The 24,048-nt window shown below is 32.0% G+C and overlaps 1 protein-coding gene across 2 annotated transcripts in view; it reads left to right on the top strand.

Moving 5' to 3' along the window:
* Positions 1-22,029, top strand: part of LOC128552932 (uncharacterized) — a 44,342-nt gene extending 22,313 nt beyond the window's left edge. For both annotated transcript variants that reach the window (XM_053534008.1, XM_053534009.1), the window contains 5 exons: positions 15,330-15,357; positions 16,913-17,488; positions 18,301-18,372; positions 18,490-18,876; positions 20,453-22,029. In XM_053534008.1, coding sequence (XP_053389983.1) covers positions 15,330-15,357; positions 16,913-17,488; positions 18,301-18,372; positions 18,490-18,876; positions 20,453-21,138 — 1,749 coding nt within the window. In that variant the 3' untranslated portion in view covers positions 21,139-22,029. The remainder of the gene's footprint in view (positions 1-15,329; positions 15,358-16,912; positions 17,489-18,300; positions 18,373-18,489; positions 18,877-20,452) is intronic.
* The last annotated feature ends 2,019 nt before the right edge of the window (positions 22,030-24,048 follow it).

The raw sequence follows: 24,048 nt of genomic DNA, 5'->3' as shown, positions 1-24,048 counted from the left end.
TCTTTTCTAAATTTGAAACCTTTATTAACATCAGTAGCGCAGTATCCAGTATTATTAAATAGATAAATTCATTTGTTCCAGTTGGGTTTTGAAAAATCCCCAGACAATTCAACTAAATTTTTTACATTTATTACTTTGTATAAATTATTACAATCATAAAACAATTTTTTTCCCTTTTGTTTAACCACTAACTGATCAATTAATGAAGCTGCTTATTAATTGAGCAATTTGATCATCATCATAATTATTACCATCAGCAAGCTTATTTATTTTAAAATTACTTCAAAATAACCATTAAAACCATCAAAATTTTGAACTTCTATATTAATTGTAAAGTGATTTTCCCTTTTTTTTTTTTGCTTAACATTATTTTCCAAGACAGATTAATGCTGTATCTAATTGATAGGAGTTAGTTCATATCTTTCACAATATTGTTTTGTTCTAAACATGTATATATTATATATTTTTTTTATTTTTTTTTTCTAGTTTTTACTTTTTATTAAATTAATCTGTTAATACGTTTTTGTTGAGCTGAAGTTCCAGCACGAGCTAAAGTCCCAGATCCGACAATAATCTATTTAATCTTATATTAAAAATTTCCCCCTTATTATCATTATTATTTTTTTTTATTTTTTATTATTCTTTTCTTGTAATTCCTTAGCAATTAAATTACCAACTGCCGGAGCAGGTTTCTTTTTAAGTTTTTTCAACAATTTATTAGTATCTCCCGTGAAGCTTCCAATAAGTTTTGCTGCAGCTAAATTTTTCCAACTTCTGTTCCAAACCTTTTTTGTTCCACTTTCTAGTGTGCTTTTCCTGCTGTTTCCAGAGCTTTTTTTCCAGCAGATGCGGCTGAACTTGAAAGCAATTTCGTTAAAGTGTCAAAGATCCTGTTCCGCGTATATTTTCTTCTCCTGTGTGAGCATCAACATAAATAAAATATTCCTTTATTTTTGTCATAAACTTTTTTGTACATTATATAAAACTTTAAAAAATTTTTAATTAAAATTTCTTTTAAAATTAGGGGTAAAACTTGTTTCAACCTCATTAAAAATTTAATTTTCTACCAATTTCATCTGTAATATATATTCTAATTGAATTTTTTAATATATTTATTAATTTCAGAATATCCCCAATCTTTGTGGTTCTTTTGTAAAAGGATAAGCTCTTGTTAAATCTGCAGTACTTAAAGCATAGATAATATCGCTGAAATTACCATCAACAAGTGAATTATCAATAAGATCACAATGAATGTAAATTGTATCCACAGAGTTAGTTATATTTGGTGTTTTAGTTCCCATTCAGTTTTGTTTTAATTTTTTTTTCTCAAATCCAAGCAATGTATGAAAATTTGATATTTCCCAAAACAACTTAAAATTATTCTGTAATTGAAATCAAAAACTTAAAAAAATACTTAAATCAATTCCAAACTTATTGGAGCAATTTCTGATTTTTCAAATTCATAATCATCATTACTTATTTAAAGTTTCCCTAATATAATTATTAAAATCTGTGTAACTGTAAGAACCATTTGTAAATTTTAATTTTCTTTCCAATCCTTACCATTATGATAACGAATTCTTTTATTGTCATATTCACAAATAAATTATGCCAAGAATAGGTATAGGTTAATACTATCCAAACCAACAACATAAGTTTTATTTTTATCTAAAATAAAGAACGACTTTAAAACTGATTGTAAAATCACTCGGTTTTTTTTTTATTATCTTTAACTGTTTCAGAACTTAATACTATTTTTTGTTCCAATTTATATATAATTTTAAAGTTTAATTAAAGTGTAAATTCAAGAAAAATATTTTTTAAAAAACATTTCATGTTTTTTTGGTAACAATTCTTTCATTTTTATAGTTCTCAATTTTCTAATACCTTCATTTTTTTTTTTCTTCATTATTATTTCCAGCATCAATCGAACCACAAATTAACTCCAACTCATTAACCAATTCTTCGGGATTACATGGACAAACGTTTATACCCTTGGGCCCCTAATTACTTTTTTAAATTTCATAGATCTTTTATTTTAAAAGGTAATCCTGACTTTTCTGTTAATTCTTTTAATTTTTCTTGAATGAATTGAATGCTTTTTATTATTGTTATATCTTTTATTAATCAAATCAATTTTAATTTATCATCTACTTTAGTGTTAATTACTTCTTTTCCAGTTATTTTATCCTTAGCAATTAATTTGTTTTGACCCTAAAGTTTATTTAAGTTAATAATTAAATTACCATATTGCCCATTTGGTTGAAACTTTATATGGGTTATGATATTTTATTCCTTTTTCCCCTATACTTTTTTCCCGTTTCTAGATATCAATGATTGCGTTTCTATAATTTTTATAATTTTCCTTCTTGGCTATAATTGCTTCCTTTTGCTTTAAATCAAGATCTGTGGGATTTTTCATTCTGGATATTGCACCAGATTCATTACCCAATTTTTTTATTTTCTTTGATACCTTTTTTATAATATCCTCTAATTCTTCTTTAGTCATTTTTTCATCTGGATCTTCAGATTCGTTGTGAAAATATTCAAACACTTCTTGCGGCGTATAATATTGTTTTTCATCTAAAAGATCTAAATCAATATCTTTATTAAAATTAACTGTAAATTCTTTTGGTCTTGCTCCCAATTCTTCTGATTCTTCAAACTCATCATCTCCATCATCTTTATCATCTTTATCATCTGAAACCATATGATCTTTCGGTGGTAATGGTTGTAATGGTTCTCGGAATAGTTCTTCCAAACCCATAGTATCTTCCGGCGGTAATGGTTGTAATGGTTGTTGTAGTCCCGGAGGTGGTTGTTCTTCCATTATCTCTGCCGATTTTTGTTGTTGTTCTACTTCTTTTATTTTATCAACAAACTTTTTGGAGTAACGTAATTGTTTGTTTTATTCCAGGTAATGCTTTTAACTGACTTGATAATTGTTCTTTTTGACTTTCTTTTTTTCAGTAAATTTGGTTTTTTAAATTTCAGTAACATATCCGATTTGTAGCTTTTCTTATTTTTTCTCTCATTATTTTTCTCTAAGATTTCTCATCTTTTGCCAACTAATTTTTTTTATTTTTCATTTCATTAAGTTTTGATTGCATTTATATAATAATGTAGATAATGTAAAATAATGTAAAAAAATGTAAGTAATGTAAGATATTGTTAAAATAATGTTTATTATATATAAATGGAATTCCAAATTATGATACAAAAAGTGATAAAAACCAATAACTTTAAACATTTTATCATTTTATGCCCGATTCATGTTTTAGAATGTTAATAGTGGATCGTAAAGGGTCTGGAAAAAACAAATACATTAATGCTTATACTTCGGAAACCTCTTATATATTATGATAAATTATACTTATATGCTAAAAACCTAGAACAATCTAAATATCGGATTTTAATTAACAACTTAATCAATTGCAAAAAAGATTAAATTAGATCCAAATGAAATACTTGAATATTCAGCTGATCCCGACCAAATTGAACCTTGTGAGAATCTTGAATCAGAAAAACAAAAAGTAGTAATATTTGATGATTTTTATGTGAAGATAAAAAAGTTCAAAATGAAATAACAAAATACTTTATTCAAGGACGTCACAAAAACTGTTGTGTTATTTATTTAAGTCAGTCTTACTATAAAACACCAAAAGATATTCGAATTAATGTTTTACATTATATTTTATTTGAAAGTCCAGGTAAATGGAAAATAAAAGGATTTGTGGGATGAACAAAATATAGATCGTGATACTTTTGCTAATGCAACAAATCAAAAATATGATTTCTTATATATTGACAAACCAAGGAAGTTTTTTAAGAAAAACTTTACTGGTAATATTTTAATAATTATATAATGGGAGTTTTTAATGATTGTAAACAAATTAATCAACCTGACAGTATAAGTTAAAGTTAATTTTTATATTGATTTAAGTGTTTATGTACTAAAAGCAATTCAAAAAGCTAAAAAGGAAACGGAATCGTATCTTCATAGAAATAAGGAACTTGATAACACAATGAATAGAGCATTAGATATGGGAGGTAATGAAATAATCAACCTAGGAAATCCAGATAAACCCAACGATGCAGTTTTTAAGACGGTTTGTGTATAAAAAATTCAAGTGTAATAGATGACTATAACTTGAAGATGTCAAAAGTATAAAAAAAACACTAGAAGTAGAAGTAAAGAATATTGAAGAATTAACAAAAGATTTTAAAAAGAATTCATTATTAATTAATCAATTACAAGGTAAAATTGAAGAAGAAATGAAACCTATGGGCTGATTATTAAAGAACTTGAGAGAAATTGATTTGACAGATGACAACATAAAAGAAGTATTTCGAGTCAATTTAAACATTTTATAAAACTCAAGTTCAAGAATTAAAAGATAGTATGATTAAAAAATGAAAAGCTAAAAGACAAGATTATTGAAGCTGAGAAAAAGTTACAAAAAATGTATCAGTTAGAAATCAGAACAAGAAATAAATAAACTAAATACTGAAATGGCAAAAAGGGAATCAAGATTTACTCGATACATTTTCAATAAATTTGCAGAATATAAATCTGAATTGGAAAAGGCAGCTTCACAAGAGGTGGTTTATCATGATACGCATTAGATAACCTTAAAAAAGAAAATTAATTCTAAAAATAGATGACTTTAAAAAACAAATTCGAAATTGGTTAGTATTGTTGCAACCGTCACAATTTAAAATATGCAGAATTTTAAATAATATTACAAAAAAATTTCAAAAAGTATTAATGAATTTAATGTTAAAATTGAAAAACATAAAATGAACTGGGGCTTTGTAGTTGAAAAAATCAGTTAAACAAGAAGAAGCAATTAAGATAATAATTTATAAAATTAAAATAATTAATGATCAAATTAAAAAAATAACAAATGATTTGGACTCTGTAGTTGAAATATCAGCTAAACAAGGAGAATCAATCACTGCTAATACCAAGTAATTACTGCTAATACTAAAGCAATAACCGTTAATGTCGGAGAAAAATTACCCCTAATGCTGAAGAAATTACGAAAGTTTAAAAAATGTTTTCTTAAAACAAGGGAAAAAAATTAGCTGAACAAAAGGTGTTGTTGACAATTTATCTGCTTCTGAAGTTGCCACAACAAAACGAGTTGATGATTTAGCTGAAATAATTCTTAAACTTAAAAAGAAAGGGCAAAAAAAAAAAAAGAAGAATTGGAAAAAGAATAGAAAAATTAAAACATGAAGTGTTTCTCTTTGAATACTATAATAAAAGTTTTTATGATTATGTAAAAATGAAAAGTATTTTAAACCCTATGGTGCCTGGATTATTCAACATTATGAAGATCTGGGCGGTCTGGGCTATTTAAATATATTTCAATTAAGACCTGGAATTATCGTAGATTATAAAGATTTTATAACCACAAACCAAGAATATAAAATAGATGTACTAGATGTGACTTTGAGTGGTGTGTTTTATGCTAGAAAAACTGGAATTTATATAATGATATTAATATTTTATTAACGGGGGCCAGGCCCTAGGTGGACCGGATATAACGATAAAAGTCCAATAAACATTTTATATTTAGGTGGTGGAATGATAGGTTTCGGGGATGGTATTGATGATCTATTTTTTGGTAAATTTAGCAGTATTATAATAAATTAGCAGCTGAGGGGGCTGAGGACTTTGACACTGATCAGTTAATATCTATGTATAAGAAAAAAATTAAAAATTTTTTTAACACAAGGAACAATGTTTGATATTCACCCGTTTTGAGGATTCAACATTACAGAAAATAACATTTTCACTTATGAGGGACAGTTACATTAGATTCTACATATCGGATGGAAACTATACCGGACGGAAAGTGCCGATATAAGCAAACTTTTGGATTAAAGGTTTTAATTAAAAGTTTTAAATTAAGTTTTAATTATTTGTGTACCTAATAATATACTTACTAATTGAAAATAAGATCAAATTATCTTACATTTTTATTAATAAATTTAATCTGCCAAATTTCTGCCAAAGATCGGCCAAAGATTTGGCAAAGTAAAGCAAATGGGGCAGTTTGCTGCCAACTTTGGGAGAAAATGGCAGGCTTTTGATTGGTTGAATTTGTGGTTTCCCCCATAGCCATTTTCAGAAAATACAACGTAAATTCCAAAATTAAAATTTTCAGAAATATGTCAGCTATTTTAACCGGTTTTCTGAAAATATGAGAAAATGAAAGTAAAGTTAAAAACCCGTGGATTTTTAATTGTCCGGCATTGGATTTTTTAGAATAGGGTCAAGGGGTCAGGGGGGTCAAGGTTGTGCCAGAATCGGTAATTCTAATACTACTTACGTCATCCATCTGTCTGTCAAATCTATGCTTTTAGCTCAATAGTGCGAAACGCGCTTAATGTCAGCTATTGTGATCATCCACCCTTTGTAGTCCATCCGTCTGTCGTTCTGTCGTCCGTAACAATATATCCTAAATGAAACTTTTGTTGGAGAATGATGGCATGGGTGTTGCTCTACCGAAAATGTTCCAACGGTGCTTCTTTGTTGAACATAGAGCTAAAAATTGAAAACTCTTTGAACGACGTCCCCTTTACACACGATCCAATTTCAAAGTAATTTTATATATTTTCCTATTACACACATTGTAAAACAAATTAAAAATCTTCATGCCAGAAACGTTTGACTTGCTTTTAAAATGTTTTTTTTTTCACACATGATTTTTGCTCACTACCAAGAATTCTCAAATTATTTCGATTCGCTACGAGAGGGCGTGACTACTTTTCCCTGTATTTTTGTAGTTGATTTTTTAAAGGTATTGTTCACAGAAACTGCTGTTCCGATTCTAAAACAATTTTTCATAAATGTTCCTTGGATCACCCGTTACGAAGATTGTTCAAATCAATCCATTTCATCAAGAATATATTGCCGTCTCTCTAAAACAGGTGGTTTAATTTCAAAAATTAAATTCATGGAATATTCCATAATGAGTGACTTATACAAAGATTGTTAGAATTATTCTGATTTTTCAAAACACATGGCGGCTGTGGCTACCTTTCCCTATATCTGCAGAAACTGCTTACTCAATTTTAAAATGATGTTGCTCAAACAAGCCTTTTGTGACACTTTACTAAGTTTGTTAATATTGATTGATTTGTCAAGGATCATGGTCGCAAGAGCTAACAACAGACAAATCTTCAAACAAAAACTCCATAACCACTACCCAGTTTTAACATTTCCAAGGAAATGTTCCTTTGGTGACTCTTTGCCAATATTATACCATTTTTTCCGATTGAGAAACATGGCCACTAGCGGCATGCATATTTTTTCTTTATGTATATAGAACAGATACTGGAACGCCTTGCCTTATAACATCAAGGACATTGTGAACCTTCAGTGCTTCACACCAGGCCCCGCTTTAATTAACGTTCTCAAGTCAAAATCTCAGCTCAAGTCTTAGAAAAATCTCAACTTTGATTCTGAGCTTGAGAATTTTCTCAGATTGGCTTTCACTAAAAATCTCTCAGTAAAATCTCAACTTACGCGCTGAGATTTTTCTCAGATTTCTTGAGTCAAGGGTTGGGCTCTCTCAGAGCTTTTCTCAAAGAAATAAAATGGCGACTTTTCGACGATATAATATACGCCGCCGCCGTAGTCGGTGCCAGTTTCACGAGTTCACCAGCATGACATGGATGACAATAAACTTCGTTAATTTCAAGGGAAGTAATCCAAGTAAAACTGAAATGGCCGATTGTTGCTAGGGACAGTTTACGCTTTTAAAACACATGCAGCAATTAATTTACCACAAGAACAACAATTTCAAATCTTTTTACTGTCTCTAAAATGTTTCTTTCTCGTCCTTGAATGTTACACAACTTTGAAGACAAGATTTATTACGTACGGTAGACGTTTTACTGTGCCTATGTTTCGTACCAAAAATGCTCGTACCGATATATATTGACTTGTGCAGTAACTTCACTAGAAGTCCTTATTCTTAGCGCATAACAAAATTGTGAAATTTCATTTCACAACTTGTAGGTTATTATCAAGAGTGATAAAAATGAGCAGTTAGTCGTTGGCTCAAAGCCGAGGCCCCTTGTTTACAGGGTGTGTGCACTATCAACTGAATTAATCAGCTGCTGACACAATTTCTCCTTTGTGGTAATCAAGTCCTATACCATAATAAACTCCCCTGCTATATAAAAGTCGTCCTCTAGTTTATAATACAGTCGCAGTCCAATTTTATGCACCTAGTTAATTTAACAGATTGAGTAAAATGTGCAGTCAGTCTGCTTGGGGACCCTCTCTTACAGGAAGTACTCTACCAACTAAGCTAACCTACTGCTTAAACAAAATCTCCACTTTGTAGTAATCAAGTCCTGTTGCCTGAACGGCCTCAGCAGCCAAGTGGTAGAGGGCCCACCACTTCAGTGGGAGATTGTTGGTTCAATCTCTGGCCATGTCAAGTGATAAAAGTTATTAAATAATGGCATGATGTTATATACGGCTCTATACACCAGTTTGTTTATAAGTAATCACTCATTAATAAGCATTTGGAACTATTTTGTTCTGCATTTTGCAGTGCTGTTAACTATTAACATCTATACTTTAGATATTTCACATTTAGCAAGTGGCAAATAGCATGATGTTATTGACTAAGCAGAAAAACTGATTGACACAAAGACAATGAAAAATATTTAAGTTCTAATAATTTATTAAAGTTAACAGAAATTTTTATAAGATGACAATAGTTTTATTCATTTATAAATAAATATGGCATTTCATAATTTGATCTAAAAGATTGGTTGAACATTTAATGTACAATGTTTTTCATATTTTCCCAAAAATGTCAGAAAATCTTAACTCTATGCTATTGATAAAATTTTTATTACCAGTAAGTTGTTAGATTTCAGTATGATTTACAACAATAATTTTAAGTAAAATTTTATATTTCACTGTCGTTGTCTTCTCAGATAAATTTGATTTTTAAAAGTACTATGAAATGCCAGTGTACAGGTTTTCATTTCTTTCAGTACAATTTTCATTCACTCTTCCAGTTCACTATGTTTCTTTGAAAATGTTTATATTTAACTTCTGTTCACATGTTAAAAGTTATGTTGTTGACTCAAGTTGATGGTGTTTCTCTTACTGATGAGTCCTGGAAACAATGTATGGGTCACAAAATTAAACTGGGACGAAACACACCTGACAACAGATGTTGATAAAAACAATCAGTTGCATTTATAACCAACTGAAGATAAAAATAAGAAAATATTATAACTTAAATCCACAAACATTTTTAATACTTTGCATGTCTTTTCAAATTTATCTGATCATCAGGTGTGTCTAAGGCTGTTTTCATTCAAATGACATAGTTTAATAATTAATTTAATAGTTAAATGTGCTATTGCCTCCCTATTCCCATAAAGGAGAGCATTGTGATGAAACAATGTAAAATGCTCACTATTCCAATAATTATTTAACCAATAATAGTAGTTTGTTTTGTAGTTAACAAGAACTGCCACTCAGGGTCAATTAAAAGAGAAAACATTAGAAACGACTTAATTTTATAAGAAATTATCAAAAATACAAGTTGGTAACTGTTTTTAAAGTAAACAGCTTAAAGGCCTACACCATGTAAATTTCATACAAAAAAACTCCTTTAACTTTATGCAACAAACTGTCCAAAAATAGAATGTTTATCAGTGGGTTAGAAAAGTACTACATATACTTTCAATGATGCACATGACTTTATACTGCACAAGCCAAAAGGGCGTGAATCAATAAAAACTGATTTAATATTTTCAGTAACATTTTCATCCATGCCAATCTCTGACACATAAATGCGATAAAAAAAATCCGAAAACAAGAAATTAATGTGTCTTTTGCTTATGTTCCTAACAAACAACGTGGCAGCCACATTTGAATTTAATGTAAACAAAGATTATACCTTCAACAATGTATATCTATCGGCTATATTGGTGTTTTTTTCTTCTCTCTCACCTTATTTTAATTCAGTTCAGTTTTATAAAGTGTTTTGGGGCAAATTACATATATCCAATCAATGAAACCAACATATGTGTGCAATTTCAGCTAAATGGCTCAGGCAGTTTTAACCCTTATCATGCTGTACATGGTTGGTCATACCTTTGCGACAAGTGTAGATCATGATCAGCCTGCACATCTGTGCGGTCTGATCTTGATCTGCAATATTCGCCATTCAGTCAGTATCTTTTTGGATAGCACCCCTTTTAACAGTTAATAATACTGTCCAAATTGAAAAACGGACAAGTTCATTATAGAAATTTAGCAGGGGCCTAAGGGTTAAAGTTATATTAAATTATATAGCTAATTGTGTCCACTGTGCACCCAAAAAAGTATGACATTTACATGAAGGCTAGTTTTCAACTGTGAGTTTTTTAATCAAGCTTTATTGTTACAGCTTTGATTTTTAATGTAACTTATAGTCTGCACATTTAAAGCAAAATACTTTTTCTCATAAACTACATCTCATCCTTACCAATATGTCACATCTTGTGATGGAACCCTCTTCAAAAAATGTAGTGAAAAAAAAAACTAAATTTAAATGTTGAACACTACAGTTTCATAACCCAATTACTTTTCTTGAGTCCTAATGGTTTCCTAAGATCCTTATCTTTTCAGCTTTGAAGACACAATATGACTATTTTTGTTTAATAAATCAACTTTCTTAGAATCTTGATGAAAGTCTATACACACAAAAATGTCCCCTGTGCGCCTTTTCAGTAGTTTAGTGTCAGATTTCTTATATTCTTTAAATGAAATGTTTTTTTTTTACATAGGCCCCCACTTCCACAGTATATCTTGCAGCTCGTTCCTTTCACATGGCAGATGTATTGTTTTCAAGCAGGTACATCAGGAGGAGGTACATCAATCTGAAGAGGAATAATTGTTTTTTCTATGTTATATACAGTACATTATCACAAGTTTTATTTTTGTTATGCATTTATCGAGCGAAATTTCCTTTTTTTGTATTTTGTTTCAATATGGTTCAATTTTGCCATAGTATATCAGTCATGTAATGGTGTTCAGTTAACCGATCAAGTGTTCCTGCATTCTTTACTAGAAATGACTTGTGCTCACAGACAACTTCCCATTGTAAATGAGTAAGAAATGTTGGACAGATGACTTCAGACATGTTCTTCTCTCAAACTGTTAAATACATTGCATGCTTACCATGCATAGCCAAAGGATCAAACTCACAACTTTTCTTGATTCATAGTCTAGTGCTTTATATTCTGAGCCAGGCATGCAAATTATCATAAGTGAGTTTCAAACCAAACCAATACTTGATCAAAATCAAACTGATCCATTTCAAATGTTTGTAAATGAAGTGCCTCCATTCAGGGTATCAATTTGGTTTATGTATATTTTGCAAGCATGATTTTATTTATTGTTATCCTTTATTTCCTTCTGAGTAAAATTAAAATCTAGCATGGTTTGAATTATAATAAAGTTTGCAAATTTAGGAAATATTGAGACTGACTTAGTCAATACATACTATACTTGAAATCACAGGCCAGTACATGTACTGCCTTCAGTTCCATCAGTGTTTTGAAACGTTGGTGAATGGTCCTAGAACAACTCAGAATGGATTATCCACTGTCATTAGCATCTTTTGAATCAGCACACAGCTCAACCCTGATCTCTGTATAAGCTGAGGATGTTCATCAGCAGGCTGTGACCTGATATAAATGATATAAAAATGTTTGTCTGGAAATTGCTCTGTAACCAGGTTTAAATATTACTTATTCATTTGTAAGAAGAATATCAATCTTTAAATTACACAAAGATTTTGATAATATAGAAAATGTTAAACACTAAGTTTTGAGCCTTAGGTATACAAGATCAACCCTTGGTTATTGGGTGTATGTACATAAGCTTATAATTATTAGCTACATAATTTTGATATCTACAAGAATCTTAACAAAATTGTGTGTGGGTGTGTATTATATAAACCACATATAAAATATATAAACATATAAAATTAAATAGCATACTTTGAAACATATGCATTGACAATGAACATTTAAAACCATGATCAAAATCTGTGACATTTCAGGGATGCATTACTGAAATAGCTTTTCCTTTCATAATGATTTAAAAAACAACAACATATTTTAGAGTTTTTATTGAGGAATTTTATATTCCGTCTCTACTTAGATTTACAATATACAGAAGTGTACAGAAAAAGAAGGAAAAGCTTTAATATACAAATATATATTCTACTGACTGGAAATTTCCCATCATAAAATGCTATCATCAGATTATACTGTCATACAGATTTTTCAAACTTCTGTTTCAAAAATATATTTTGTTACTATGCTTATGTCAAAAATAGTTTTAATATAATCCTGTCTCAAGTTATAATATATTACAAACCTGCAACATTTAAAAACACGAATAAGGCATATATCGTCCCCTTAATGCAAAAAGGTACCATGAGCATATGAATAAAGAAGGCACTTGGTACCTTTTTTGCATTAAGGGGAAGATATATGACACCTGTAGTTTGCATCTCAAGTGAGAATAATGTTTATACTATTGTCTAACATAACATATTGGTTATTCAGGAAATCTGGGGGTTGAAAGTGCTGCAAAAAATGTAAATTAAAAAAATCAAAGCCTTGAAATGTCTGATGGTTGCGGGTTTTTGGTAGATTTATTTTCTGTTTAAATGCCAGTCTATGAATATACATAAATGAGAAACAAATACAAATTTAATGTGCCTCATATCTATGATGGACTCTGCCTGACCCAGCTTGTGATGTAACCATGGGCTGGAAAACCTTATCATTGATAGATCTTATATAATCTAAATGGTCAGTGTGAGTGAATACAGGTTGGATAAGAACTGCTTGTTCATTGATAATTCATCCGCATTGTTTATGAATGGGACTATTTTGTGTAGCACATGAACATCCTTTGGATGTGATTCGGGATAAAATAAAGATGCTATGATTGTCAGAAATACACTTTAACTTTGGTAGCGGGATAAACCCGCAACCAAAAATGGAACACAGTTTAAACAGAAAGTGAAAGTAGAAATGAAAAATAGAATTCGATCTACTGATATATACATTGTTATGGATCATGTAAAGCCTTTGAGACCCACTCATGTAAATTGTCATAAATGGGAACTATACCTGACAGACCAATAATATTCATAGCACATACTTTCTCTACCTCCAACTGTCCACATTCTACCTTGTAGAAATGTCAAACTTTTTTTTCAAACACATTTTTTTTCTCTAAATTTGTTTTTGTTGTGTGTCTCACATACTTATCTAGGTACTCTGGTTAATGAAAACTAATTTACTTTTATATTTTTGAAACATTGCATTCTTTTTTTCATTTTGACAGCTGGCTATTTTCACTTTCATTTTGCATTAAAAAAAATGTACATGGTTTGCAGCACTTTCAACTCACAGAGTACCTGGCGAAATACGTTAGACACACCATTAATTTATAATCATGACAGAAATGACAAAATGCTTATTAAAAAGAAGCTTGATATCTTCTACAAAAAAAATAAAATAATAATAATATACCGCCTCGGTAGCCTAGTGGTAGAGCGTCCGCTTCGAGTGCGGGAGGTCGTGGGTTCGATCCCCGGCCGCGTCATACCAAAGACGTAAAAAATGGTACTAGCAGCTTCCTCGCTTGGCGCTCAGCATTAAGGGGATAGTGCTAGGACTGGTCAGCCCGGTGTCAGTATAATGTGACTGGGTAGGGTATCATGCCACGTGTCTACGGCGTGATATTCTAGTGAGGCAGCACTATAAAGTTGGGCATTGTGCTCACTGCTACAAGTAGACACCGTCGTTTATATGACTGAAAAATTGTTGAAAAAGACGTTAAACCCGAACACACACACACTCTTCTACAAAATAAAATGTTCAAACAGTCAAAGTACTTGTGAACAAATTGTGTTGTTCAAAGTTTGAAATGTTGTCCCTGCAATCATTGATATGAATACACTAATTGCAGTAATATGTGAATCACAAAACAATGAATACTTACGGCTGCATTCCCATAAATATATGCCAGATAAAATAAAATTATCACACGTAGTGTAACAACAGATGGCTGTGTTTACCTAATCACATATTTGGTAAAGAAAACACATGCAATATGACGTAGTACCCTCGACTGAGTGTTTGATTAGTTCAGAAGTGACAGATTTGAAGCTGATTAATTATAATATTAAAAATACACTGCCAAACCTTTGAACAAATATGCAATTTGGATATACTCCGAAACTGTACATGTTGTTTAATATATTCAAATATCCGAGAACATTTCTCAACGCTTCATTTCGTCTCAATAAATCCACTGCCCCCAATTACAGACTCGTGTTCGTGGGAAAGTTCACGCGGCTCCTTGGATGTTTGGCCGTTTATGTCTTAAAAATTTCGGCTCAGCTGAGAAAAATCTCAAGACTTGAGAAAAGTGTAGTAAAAGCCAACTTGAGAAATTTCTCAGCTGAGACAATTCTCAGACACTTCTGAGAAAATCTTGAGCTGAGAATTTTCTCACTTTGAGAACGTTAGTGAAAGCGGGGCCAGGCCTAGACTCATATAATACTATGTACTAATGTCATCGTCCTGATTTTACTTTTACCTAAGCTGTATATAGTACTCTCTTATCACATGCATTTCATGTATTAAGTAACATAGCAACATGTTTTTAACAACTGTCCCGACCTCCAAGTTTATATGATCAGAAATTTATTGTTGGGAGTATCCCCGTTGATGTAGTAGATGTAGATGTTCCTCTCGGGTAACCGTGTACTAAAATTGTTAAAACCATATTGATTTGTGAAGAAACGTGGCTACCTGATCTAGTATTTTCCTACATGGCATTATTGAAAACTTTAAAATTCTTCTACTCTGAATATGTAAGACAATGTTCATGATAATTTGGCTGACATCTTCCTTCTTATACCTGTTTGAGCTGTAAAACTCTGGTCATCGTGACCCTTTTGTGTTACAACACTGCAGTAAATCACTGCAGTAAATCAGTAAATGAATGTTGGTTCTTATTTAATATTTTGCATAAGTCATCCTTCTGCAAACGGGCGTATTGAACAAGTAGACAATGGCCGTGATCTGCTTGCAATATTTAAATTTTTTAAATTGTATTCCGACAAAAAATTCTTTTAGGTATTTGGAAAGTTTTAGTAAGAATAATATGCACATAAAACATTACTTAATGAAGTTTCTAACAAAAACATTTTAGCGATGAAATATTTATGGCAACTGAATCCTTCATACTGACTTTTTATACTTAGGTGGAGGAACTCTGTGAGAAAACCAACGGTAAGTGTCAAGGTTGAAAATTTGATGCAGGCATGTCTTGCAAGTGTTAAGTTTTATTGCTTCGAGTTAAACTTACTGACTAAAAGTTCTTTGCTGAGAAACTTACAATTAAATTTCGCTTACTTAGCATTCTCAATTAAGCAGCACCGAATTGAAGTTGTTCATCGGATATTTTATGGCGACAAGCAAAAAATTTATATATATTTGTTTTGATTTTCTAAAGAAACTAGGAGCGGGCGAAGAGCACCGAAATGTATCATTCTCAATTTTTCTAAGATTTTGCATGAGAAAAACATTAAATTGCATTAAAACACTTCGATAAAACTGTAAAATAAAGATATATATATGAAACTCCAAATAATTATCATACCGGAAACTAGTTTGGACAATTTTTTATTGAATCTAAGTAAACTATTTCCTATTACAAGACATTTTAAGAAAATCTATTTGCATTAAATTTATATTTTTTTCTGTTCAACACATTTCTAAAGATAATACTAATTGTGAAATAACTGCAAAATTAAGATTCTTTGTAATAGTTATAGTATGTGTGAGAGCTAGGGGTACATCAAGGGTATTTTTCTCTGCACATATCGTCGAGGCTGGTAGGCCGAGACAGATATGTGCAGAGAAAAATACCGAGATGTACCCCTAGCTCTGATATATCCTCGTAACACACGAGCATTACATATTATAACTGTTTTATCGCATAGTTTTATCATTAAAATTTATATATTATTTTCATTTAAATGTGTTTATTATTATTTTTACTCTTTTGATTCCCTTTCTGTGCCTCGCTGACTGAAACACTAAAACTTCTGTTTTAGAAAATGTGTTCCCCAGAAAAAAGTATCCAACAGATTTCTGCATTGGTTTTAAATCTTTGCATTTCATTGGCCAAACATTTTGTAAAACTTGTTGTTTTGTTTGTAAAAAAAAGAAAATCGAAGAAAAAGAAACATTTGAGAAATCTCAGAATTTCATATATTTCATGTATTTCTGAATTTGGCAATAACTATCGAGTTTTTGAAATATTCTAGTTTATTTATTCTTTTACTTTATAAATGTAAGTGTTTGTGATAATTCTTTCTCTGTGAACTGTAAATTGGAGCTAAAATCATCTTTTCTTTGAAAGGGAAAAAAATTATACTCCCTCGATAGGACCTCAATAGAGAAAAAGTGTTGCGATATATATCGGAACAGTTTTACTGTGCTGATATATATCGCAACAGTTTTTTTTCTAATGAAACTCTATAGAGATTTCTGTGTTGATATATATCGTAACAGTTTTGTAAAATATCAGCACAGACTTTGTAGTATTAATGTGTGTTACCATGTTTAACATACTGCAAAGATCAAAGGAAAACTGCCGCACTATGCGATAATTAATGATAGAAGAATATTCAATGTAACACTTTTCAAATATATGCCAAGTATTGTAACTGTTTTATGAGGTAGGCGTAAAACGCATTTTATAAAACAAATACCCTGCATGCGCCTTAAGCAAACTGCTTCAAAGTTCTCATATCGATTCTTTATTCGTAATTGTTTTCAGAGTTTATGTTGTTCTTCAAAAGTGACATTCCAGATAGATATAAAAGATATGCGCTTCTTCTTACCGAAGGTGGAATGTTAGTTTTAGCAGATATTCTCAGGAGAGAATTATCGAAAAATGGAGATTGTTTAGAAAAAATACAAGAAAGAAATTTGGAGTTTTTTAAAACGTTAACTGTCAAAGAAGATTCAGATTGTTCTACTCGTGTTAAACTTGGAACAAATGTCTCAAAATGGGGACTTCAGACCCTTGCAAAAGTAATTCTACATCTGTATGCTCCCGGACTTAGTAGAATGGAAAACAAAGCTATTCGTGCCCTAATGGAAGCTAGTGGAAACTACACAAAAACGGCATTGGTGTCTTATCATAGTGACAAATTTCGGTCATTTTGGACAGACATTGTAACAAATATTAGTATTCTCGCAGCTGGACTTGAAGAAAACACCCAAATATTGTGCCAAGATCTCATAAAGAAATATGACACTGAACCGATCGATGAGTATGCTGCACATAGCTGTCTAACACAGCTTGGTAAAAACTGTTCTTTAATGCAAAGGCTTATTCATCAGTATTTAGGTAATTCCTTACTTTAACATTTACTTGTTTTTTCTGATCAAATTAATTTACCAGCACCACAAGTTTGCGTTTTGTCATGCTGTTAGAACAGTTGTAAGGTCAAAACTTTGAAATGTTATTGGAAATTAAATAGTTTGTGTTTAAATCGTGTACCACTTAGGTATTTATCAGTAAGTAACAGTTTGTCATAAAAGGAAGTTGTCTTTTCTCTTTAGTTTGCCACTGATTTACTGTATTTATCTTAAAATAAAACTCTATGCAAGTCAAATTATTTCCGAAAGAATTAAATTAAGACTTGCTTGTCAGTTTAGTTGAATAAACCCCTTTAAATCATAGAACATCCGTAATTATAAACACTCAGAGTTCTTGCAGTTTTGGAACTTATTAATCTGCAATAAATCTAGGTCATAAAGTATAAGAAGTAATTAAGTCTACAAGATCTATATTGCTATCTTGAATAGTTTTTTACTTAGTTTCCTTTTGAGCTATTTTTTTTCCTGAAACAAATAGGAGGAATTTGACAAATTGCATAGCCCTACTCTAAATAGTTGTGATTTATCACCTGTTTTTTCTCAATTGTCTCAGACTGCACTCTCATTCATTAAGTGTTATTGAATAACCGACAGGTTTCGTTGTCTCAGACTGCACTCTCGTCCATTATGTGTTAATGAATAAACGACAGGTTTCGTTGTCTCAGACTGCACTCTCATTCATTATGTGTTGATGAATAAACGACAGGTTTCGTTGTCTCAGACTGCACTCTCATTAACTGTTTTAGTATAAACGACATGTTTCGTTGTTTTACATTGCAGAAACAAAGAAAAAGTTAAAGCAAGCGGTGGAGCAAATGAGACGAGAAGGGGCTGGCTTTGGCTCAGATCATGGTAATTTAATTTGAAAACATGTTTTTCTTTCGCTGTTGTTTTCTTTTAAATATTGCTATCTTTCTTTTTTCAAACTACAAACTCGAACTTGATATTCGAATTATTCCTTTCTTTTAGTCATCGAACTAAAAATGATGACGCATGGGAAGACGGAGCAGAAACAGAAACTAGCAGAAAATATACTTTTCACGGTGTGGCAAAAGGCAATGAGTCTATCCGATGATCCCGGAAATTTTGAGGCTATCGAGGAAGCAGTAAACAGAATCTTGGAAGGGATAAGGCACTTGCCAAATGTCAAGGTTGCGAATGTGGAAAGACATTGTATCATAGTAAAGGTTGTGTGTTCATCATGCCTTGGTCTGTTGCAGCTTTTAGACTTCATAGAGTCTGTCTTATTTACGGAGTGTATGCAGTCTTTTAGTAAATCGCTCAGTGCATTCTGCGGAGAGGAGATTATTGTAACTGCTTTCTGTAGTATAGAAAGTATGTTGGAAACAATTATTCGTAAGTTATTCAAATATACATATATTTATTACAGAATTCTTAAGATTTAACTGAGTGGCTAGACAAAATAGTCTTGAACTGGTAATGCGTTTCCCACTGTTTTTTTCTTCCAAATTTAATTTTGAAATGGCAAGTTACATGCATGTCATGAAAACGATGGAAAATCTCGGTTTTTGTACATTACCGCAAAACCCTAAAACATTTAACCACTTCTTCTTATGAACCGCTTGAAGAATCTTCACAAAACCCAGTCTGTAGCATTCTTGTGTGGACTCTTCTCAGTCAGCTCTGTTCAAATAGGTCCGCTTTTTTTGTAACTAGGGGAAGCAAAATTTACAAACCTTCAGTTTTTTTAGAAAACACTTCTGGATGGGTGTTTACTTGGTCAGAATCATTCTTGCATGATTTTCTCGAGTGTTTTCAAATATTTCCAGTTGACTGCATTTAAAGGTCGTCACAACTAAATTAAAATATAAAAGTACTTCTTTCCTCGATATGTTTGATGGATATTCACGCATTGTCTAAAGTTCAAGGTCAGGTAAACTACTTCGGGCCTTTAGAGCCCTCTTGTTTACAAGAGTGAGTGAAACTTTATCAGACATGTCAAGGCGAACTACTGTTTTACATCCTATGGCATCATAGCATGTTCTATCAAGTTTTTTTCAATATGTTTGAACTGAAATTTTTGGCCATCAGAGCTGAAAACGGGAAATACATTTTAATGACCTCTTCTAATGAAACTCTTCATGGATGTTCACTAAACGTGATATATATTATACCACATTTATATAGCACCATTTTCATGCACATGTTCAAAGTTACTTTATAAAATAAATTGTAAACAATACGAACAAACAAATAACAAAATATGCATTTTGCATTAACAACTCTCCCATACATACATTACCACAACACCATCCCCTTAAAATTTGTTTCTAGTTTCTCGATATTTTCTCATAACAGGAAAAATACTGATATTGAACGTTCTATCTTGCATGATTGCATGCGATATACTGACCATTATATAGAATTTTGAGTAATATATAGATATTTGTTTCAGTATCTTTCACGAGTGAACACTAGATGCAATATTTTCTCAAGGGGCATAGCCGCGAGAAAATGTAAGATATGGTGTTCATGAGTGAAAGATACTTTAATCTTACATGTAAAACAAATTTTCCTTTTTTCATGTTTGGACTAAATTTACCCATTTTTTAAAGTTTTTATTACCTTAGTGAGAAATATATTTGATATTTATTTTTCACGGTGGAAATACCAGATATATTTCGCGGTAACATTTCGATAATCCACTAAAAACATGTAATGAAATCCTTTTTGTTTCATTTCAAAATGATTGTCTCGATTGACAACATAGTTGAAAGTAAAATGAACGTTTTACATTGATCTTTTTTTTTTTTGCAATTTCCATTATTTCCTATGAAAATTTTATTGACTCCCGAGTTTCCCCAAGTCTTTCTTAGCTTTAACTTACACAAATGGTGACCTAACATAATGAAGATAAAAAAATCTATTCATTACTGATACGATAACATTTATTGTAATTTGCAATTTACAGACATCCGGGATAAAGAGGTCATTTCGAGCACTATGAGTGTAAAAGTAAAATGTTCCACTGTAGATGCGGTGCGGAATTTTCAAAAGATGGTACAGGATGGCAAAACAACCAATACTATGAATAATATAGCACAGGCGCTGACAGAAGATCTAGGGGAAAAGATATCGATAGATACCAGCGTGGATGTTAAAGGTCTAGACGCATTGATTAATGATGAATGTATTTACAACTCGGCATGGATCTCATACGGTTTGTTTGAGGTAAAAGGCGCTAGTAGACACGGCCCGCTTTATGAAGATCACTTCAGGCGTATCGTAGCCGATATCAAATATTCAAAGTCGTACTTATATGCTCGTATGAAAGAAAAATATTTCCCCAGATCTAAGTCACTTCCTGATCTATTGCATCCAGAGAGTGAATTCTTAGACAATACTCGACAGAAATGGCAACATTCAAAATCCTCTGAAAGTATACGTCTTTGGGATTACGAACCTGAAGAAGAGTTTAACCTAGATGATATCTTCTCATCAATCGAGTCATTACAGATAAACTCTTTCCACAGTGATGATGGGTCAAGAAGCTCTATAGGCCTAGAAATAGGCATTTCCAGGAAATTTGGATCAAGTAGTTCGTTTGGATCGTTTGCTTCAGAGGCGTCTCATATCTCTTCATATTCTGTTTTTTGAAGACATTTCAGTTGATATTTATGAACATGTGCATAATACTTAAAAGCAGGAAAAAGAAAATTCATTTTATATTGACAGAGGGTGAGATCTATCGATTTAGGTATCAATGGATACTATGTCAAACGGATCTGCATTTTTGCTGCGGTCATAACTGTTTGTTTAGATAAAGTTATCATCATCATTATTGTTATTATTATCATTATTCTTATTATGTACAACGATACTGAATATGTCATTGTATAGAAATAGGCGTATAATCAAATTTTTCAGTTTCAGTTTTAGTTTCAGTTTTATTTAAAGGCATAGATCCACCAAGTGTTCCCCACAAATCCAAATGAACAAATTTGACTGCAACTTATCACGGCTTACATTACACCTGTTCTTGATAGGGTAATTAGCTCTGCAGACGGTTGTTTTCACTAGGCAACGAAGCGATGTGCACTGAATTTGTGTGTGTGTGCGTGTGTTCGGGTTTAACGTCTTTTTCAACAATTTTTCAGTCATATAAACGACGGTGTCTACTTGTAGCAGTGAGCACAATGCCCAACTTTATAGTGCTGCCTCACTGGAATATCACGCCGTAGACACGTGGCATGATACCCCTCCCAGTCACATTATACTGCCACCGGGCTGACCAGTCCTAGCACTATCCCCTTAATGCTGAGCGCAAAGCGAAGAAGCTAGTACCATTTTTTACGTCTTTGGTATGACGCGGCCGGGGATCGAACCCACGACCTCCCGCACTCGAAGCGGACGCTCTACCACTAGGCTACCGAGGCGGTGCACTGAATTTGAGTATTAATTTTCTAAAGTAAATGTAAACTGACAATAAAGGTAATTTTAATAAATACGTTCTTGTTTAACATTAATCGTTGGAATAGACATTCGTTGGCGAATACCAGTGCTCAAAGCCTTACATGGTACGCCCAGACAGACCGCATATAGAAGTTCACCCCTCCCCACCTCCCCCTCCCTGCCATCTCTTACTATTGAAAAAAAAATCTCACACACTAACCTACCCATATACCCTGTACCAGTAAGTACATTTAAATCAACAAACCTTGAATATATAAATGTTGAAATGTAAAAAGTTGTACAAAAACTTAAACAAAAACTATTAACTGTTGTTATCGCATATAAAACAATTATCAAAAAATTAAAACAATGCATGCATTCCCTAAATACAGTGACTTTTTAAGGCATCGAGTGATTTACTTTTGCATAGTTCTAACGGCAGTTCACTGGACCAATAGATCTTTAAGAAATTTCATTAAATGTTTTGCACTTGTATGGAACAATATAACGACATTTAGAATTTTCTGACGATCTCGAACCTTAAACCTTGTCTACTAGGAACATAATCTGTAAGCAGTTCTGTTAAATCCATAGTTGCTCTGCAAATGTGACAGCTATACATTAAAGTAAATTTCTTAAACTCAATCCTATATATGAAAGAAATTATTTTAAACTCAGTCCTTGCCTTCATCGGCAACCAATGTAAGTCATACAATGCTTGTTTTGAACTTTTTAATTTTCTCCTGTTTAGGACAAGTTTTTCGCACATGTATTGAATACGTTGCATCTTTAGCACTTCACCATGCAGTATGACATTGCAGTAATCTAGATGTGAAATAACTAGAGACAAAACTAAGATTTCAGTGGCTGCTTTTGTTAAATATTTTCGTATGTTCTTAATTCATAGGTAATTCAACATGGCTGTAAGACATTTGCGATTTACATGATGCTTTAAGTTCAGAGTTTCGTCAAGAAATGCACCAAGATATTGAATTGTGCTTTCACGTTTGATATCATCACCAGCAATGTTAATCGAATTTGTAATATATTTGTTAAATTGAGGTCTGCTACCAAATATAATAAATTCAGTTTTTGAAGTGTCCATTTTAAGTTTGTTTCTATTCATCCAGCGATTGTTTATAATTGCCCCCGTTCGAGGTCTCCGACCGCTTGTGATTCTATGGAAGCAGATGTGGGACGAAAGCTTTTATTTGCTATGTGATCAAGCTTTTATTTGCAATATGATCATCAGCAAAGACGTAGACAGATATAGATCTGGGAATTGCATCAGAAAGATTTCTAGCATAGGTGAGATACAGTCACGGACCAACTGCCTTTGGGCACACTGCATTCAAGAAGGCAGTCTGATGAATATGCATTGTTGATAGTAACCTTATAAGTACGAGGCCTTAAGTAGGAGTCTGCCCATTAAAGAGCTGTTTCACGGACACCATATACTGTTCTTTAGGACATCTAGCAGAATGTCGTGGTCGGCAGTGTCAGATGCCGCACTTTATTCAATTGCAATAAAGGCCGTGACTTCCTGTTTCTCCATACAACTTAGAAGATCATTAACCAACCGAAGCAGCGCAGATTCACAAGAGTGATATTTCCTATATGCAAACTGGTTCTTAGGCAAAAGACTGTTTTGATTTACATGTTTGTTTAATCTGTAAAGAACAGCTATCTCAATAAGGTTTGCCAGAAATGATAAATTACTCACGCGACGATAGTTGAAAATCTCTAGTTCAAGACTTGCTTTTTTAGCAAAGGTCTAACAACTGCTTGTTTGTATTTCACAGGAAAAAACACCTTGTTGAAATGAGAGATTCACCAATTTAGTAATACTAGGGAGAAATTCTCCTACCTGCGATTTCACAATACGTGTTTGCAATATCTAGCTCTAAAGACGAAGTATTAAATTAACAGATGAGTAGTTTCACTTCATCTTGATCCAGTTCAGTAAAACTGTCTATTTCGTACATCCCTTACTATATTTGAGGTTCAAAGTTTTGGTAATCACTTAGGGATTGACGCATTTTTGAGATTTTTGCCATTATAAAAAAGTCGGCAAAGTTTTAGGCCAATGAGTTATTACTCTCCTTGAGGCAGTGG

Source organism: Mercenaria mercenaria, unplaced genomic scaffold, assembly GCF_021730395.1.
Source record: "Mercenaria mercenaria strain notata unplaced genomic scaffold, MADL_Memer_1 contig_3302, whole genome shotgun sequence".
Taxonomy (NCBI): Eukaryota; Metazoa; Mollusca; class Bivalvia; order Venerida; family Veneridae; genus Mercenaria; species Mercenaria mercenaria.
Note: the sequence above shows the minus strand (reverse complement) of the source record. Positions and strands in the feature narration are given on the sequence as shown.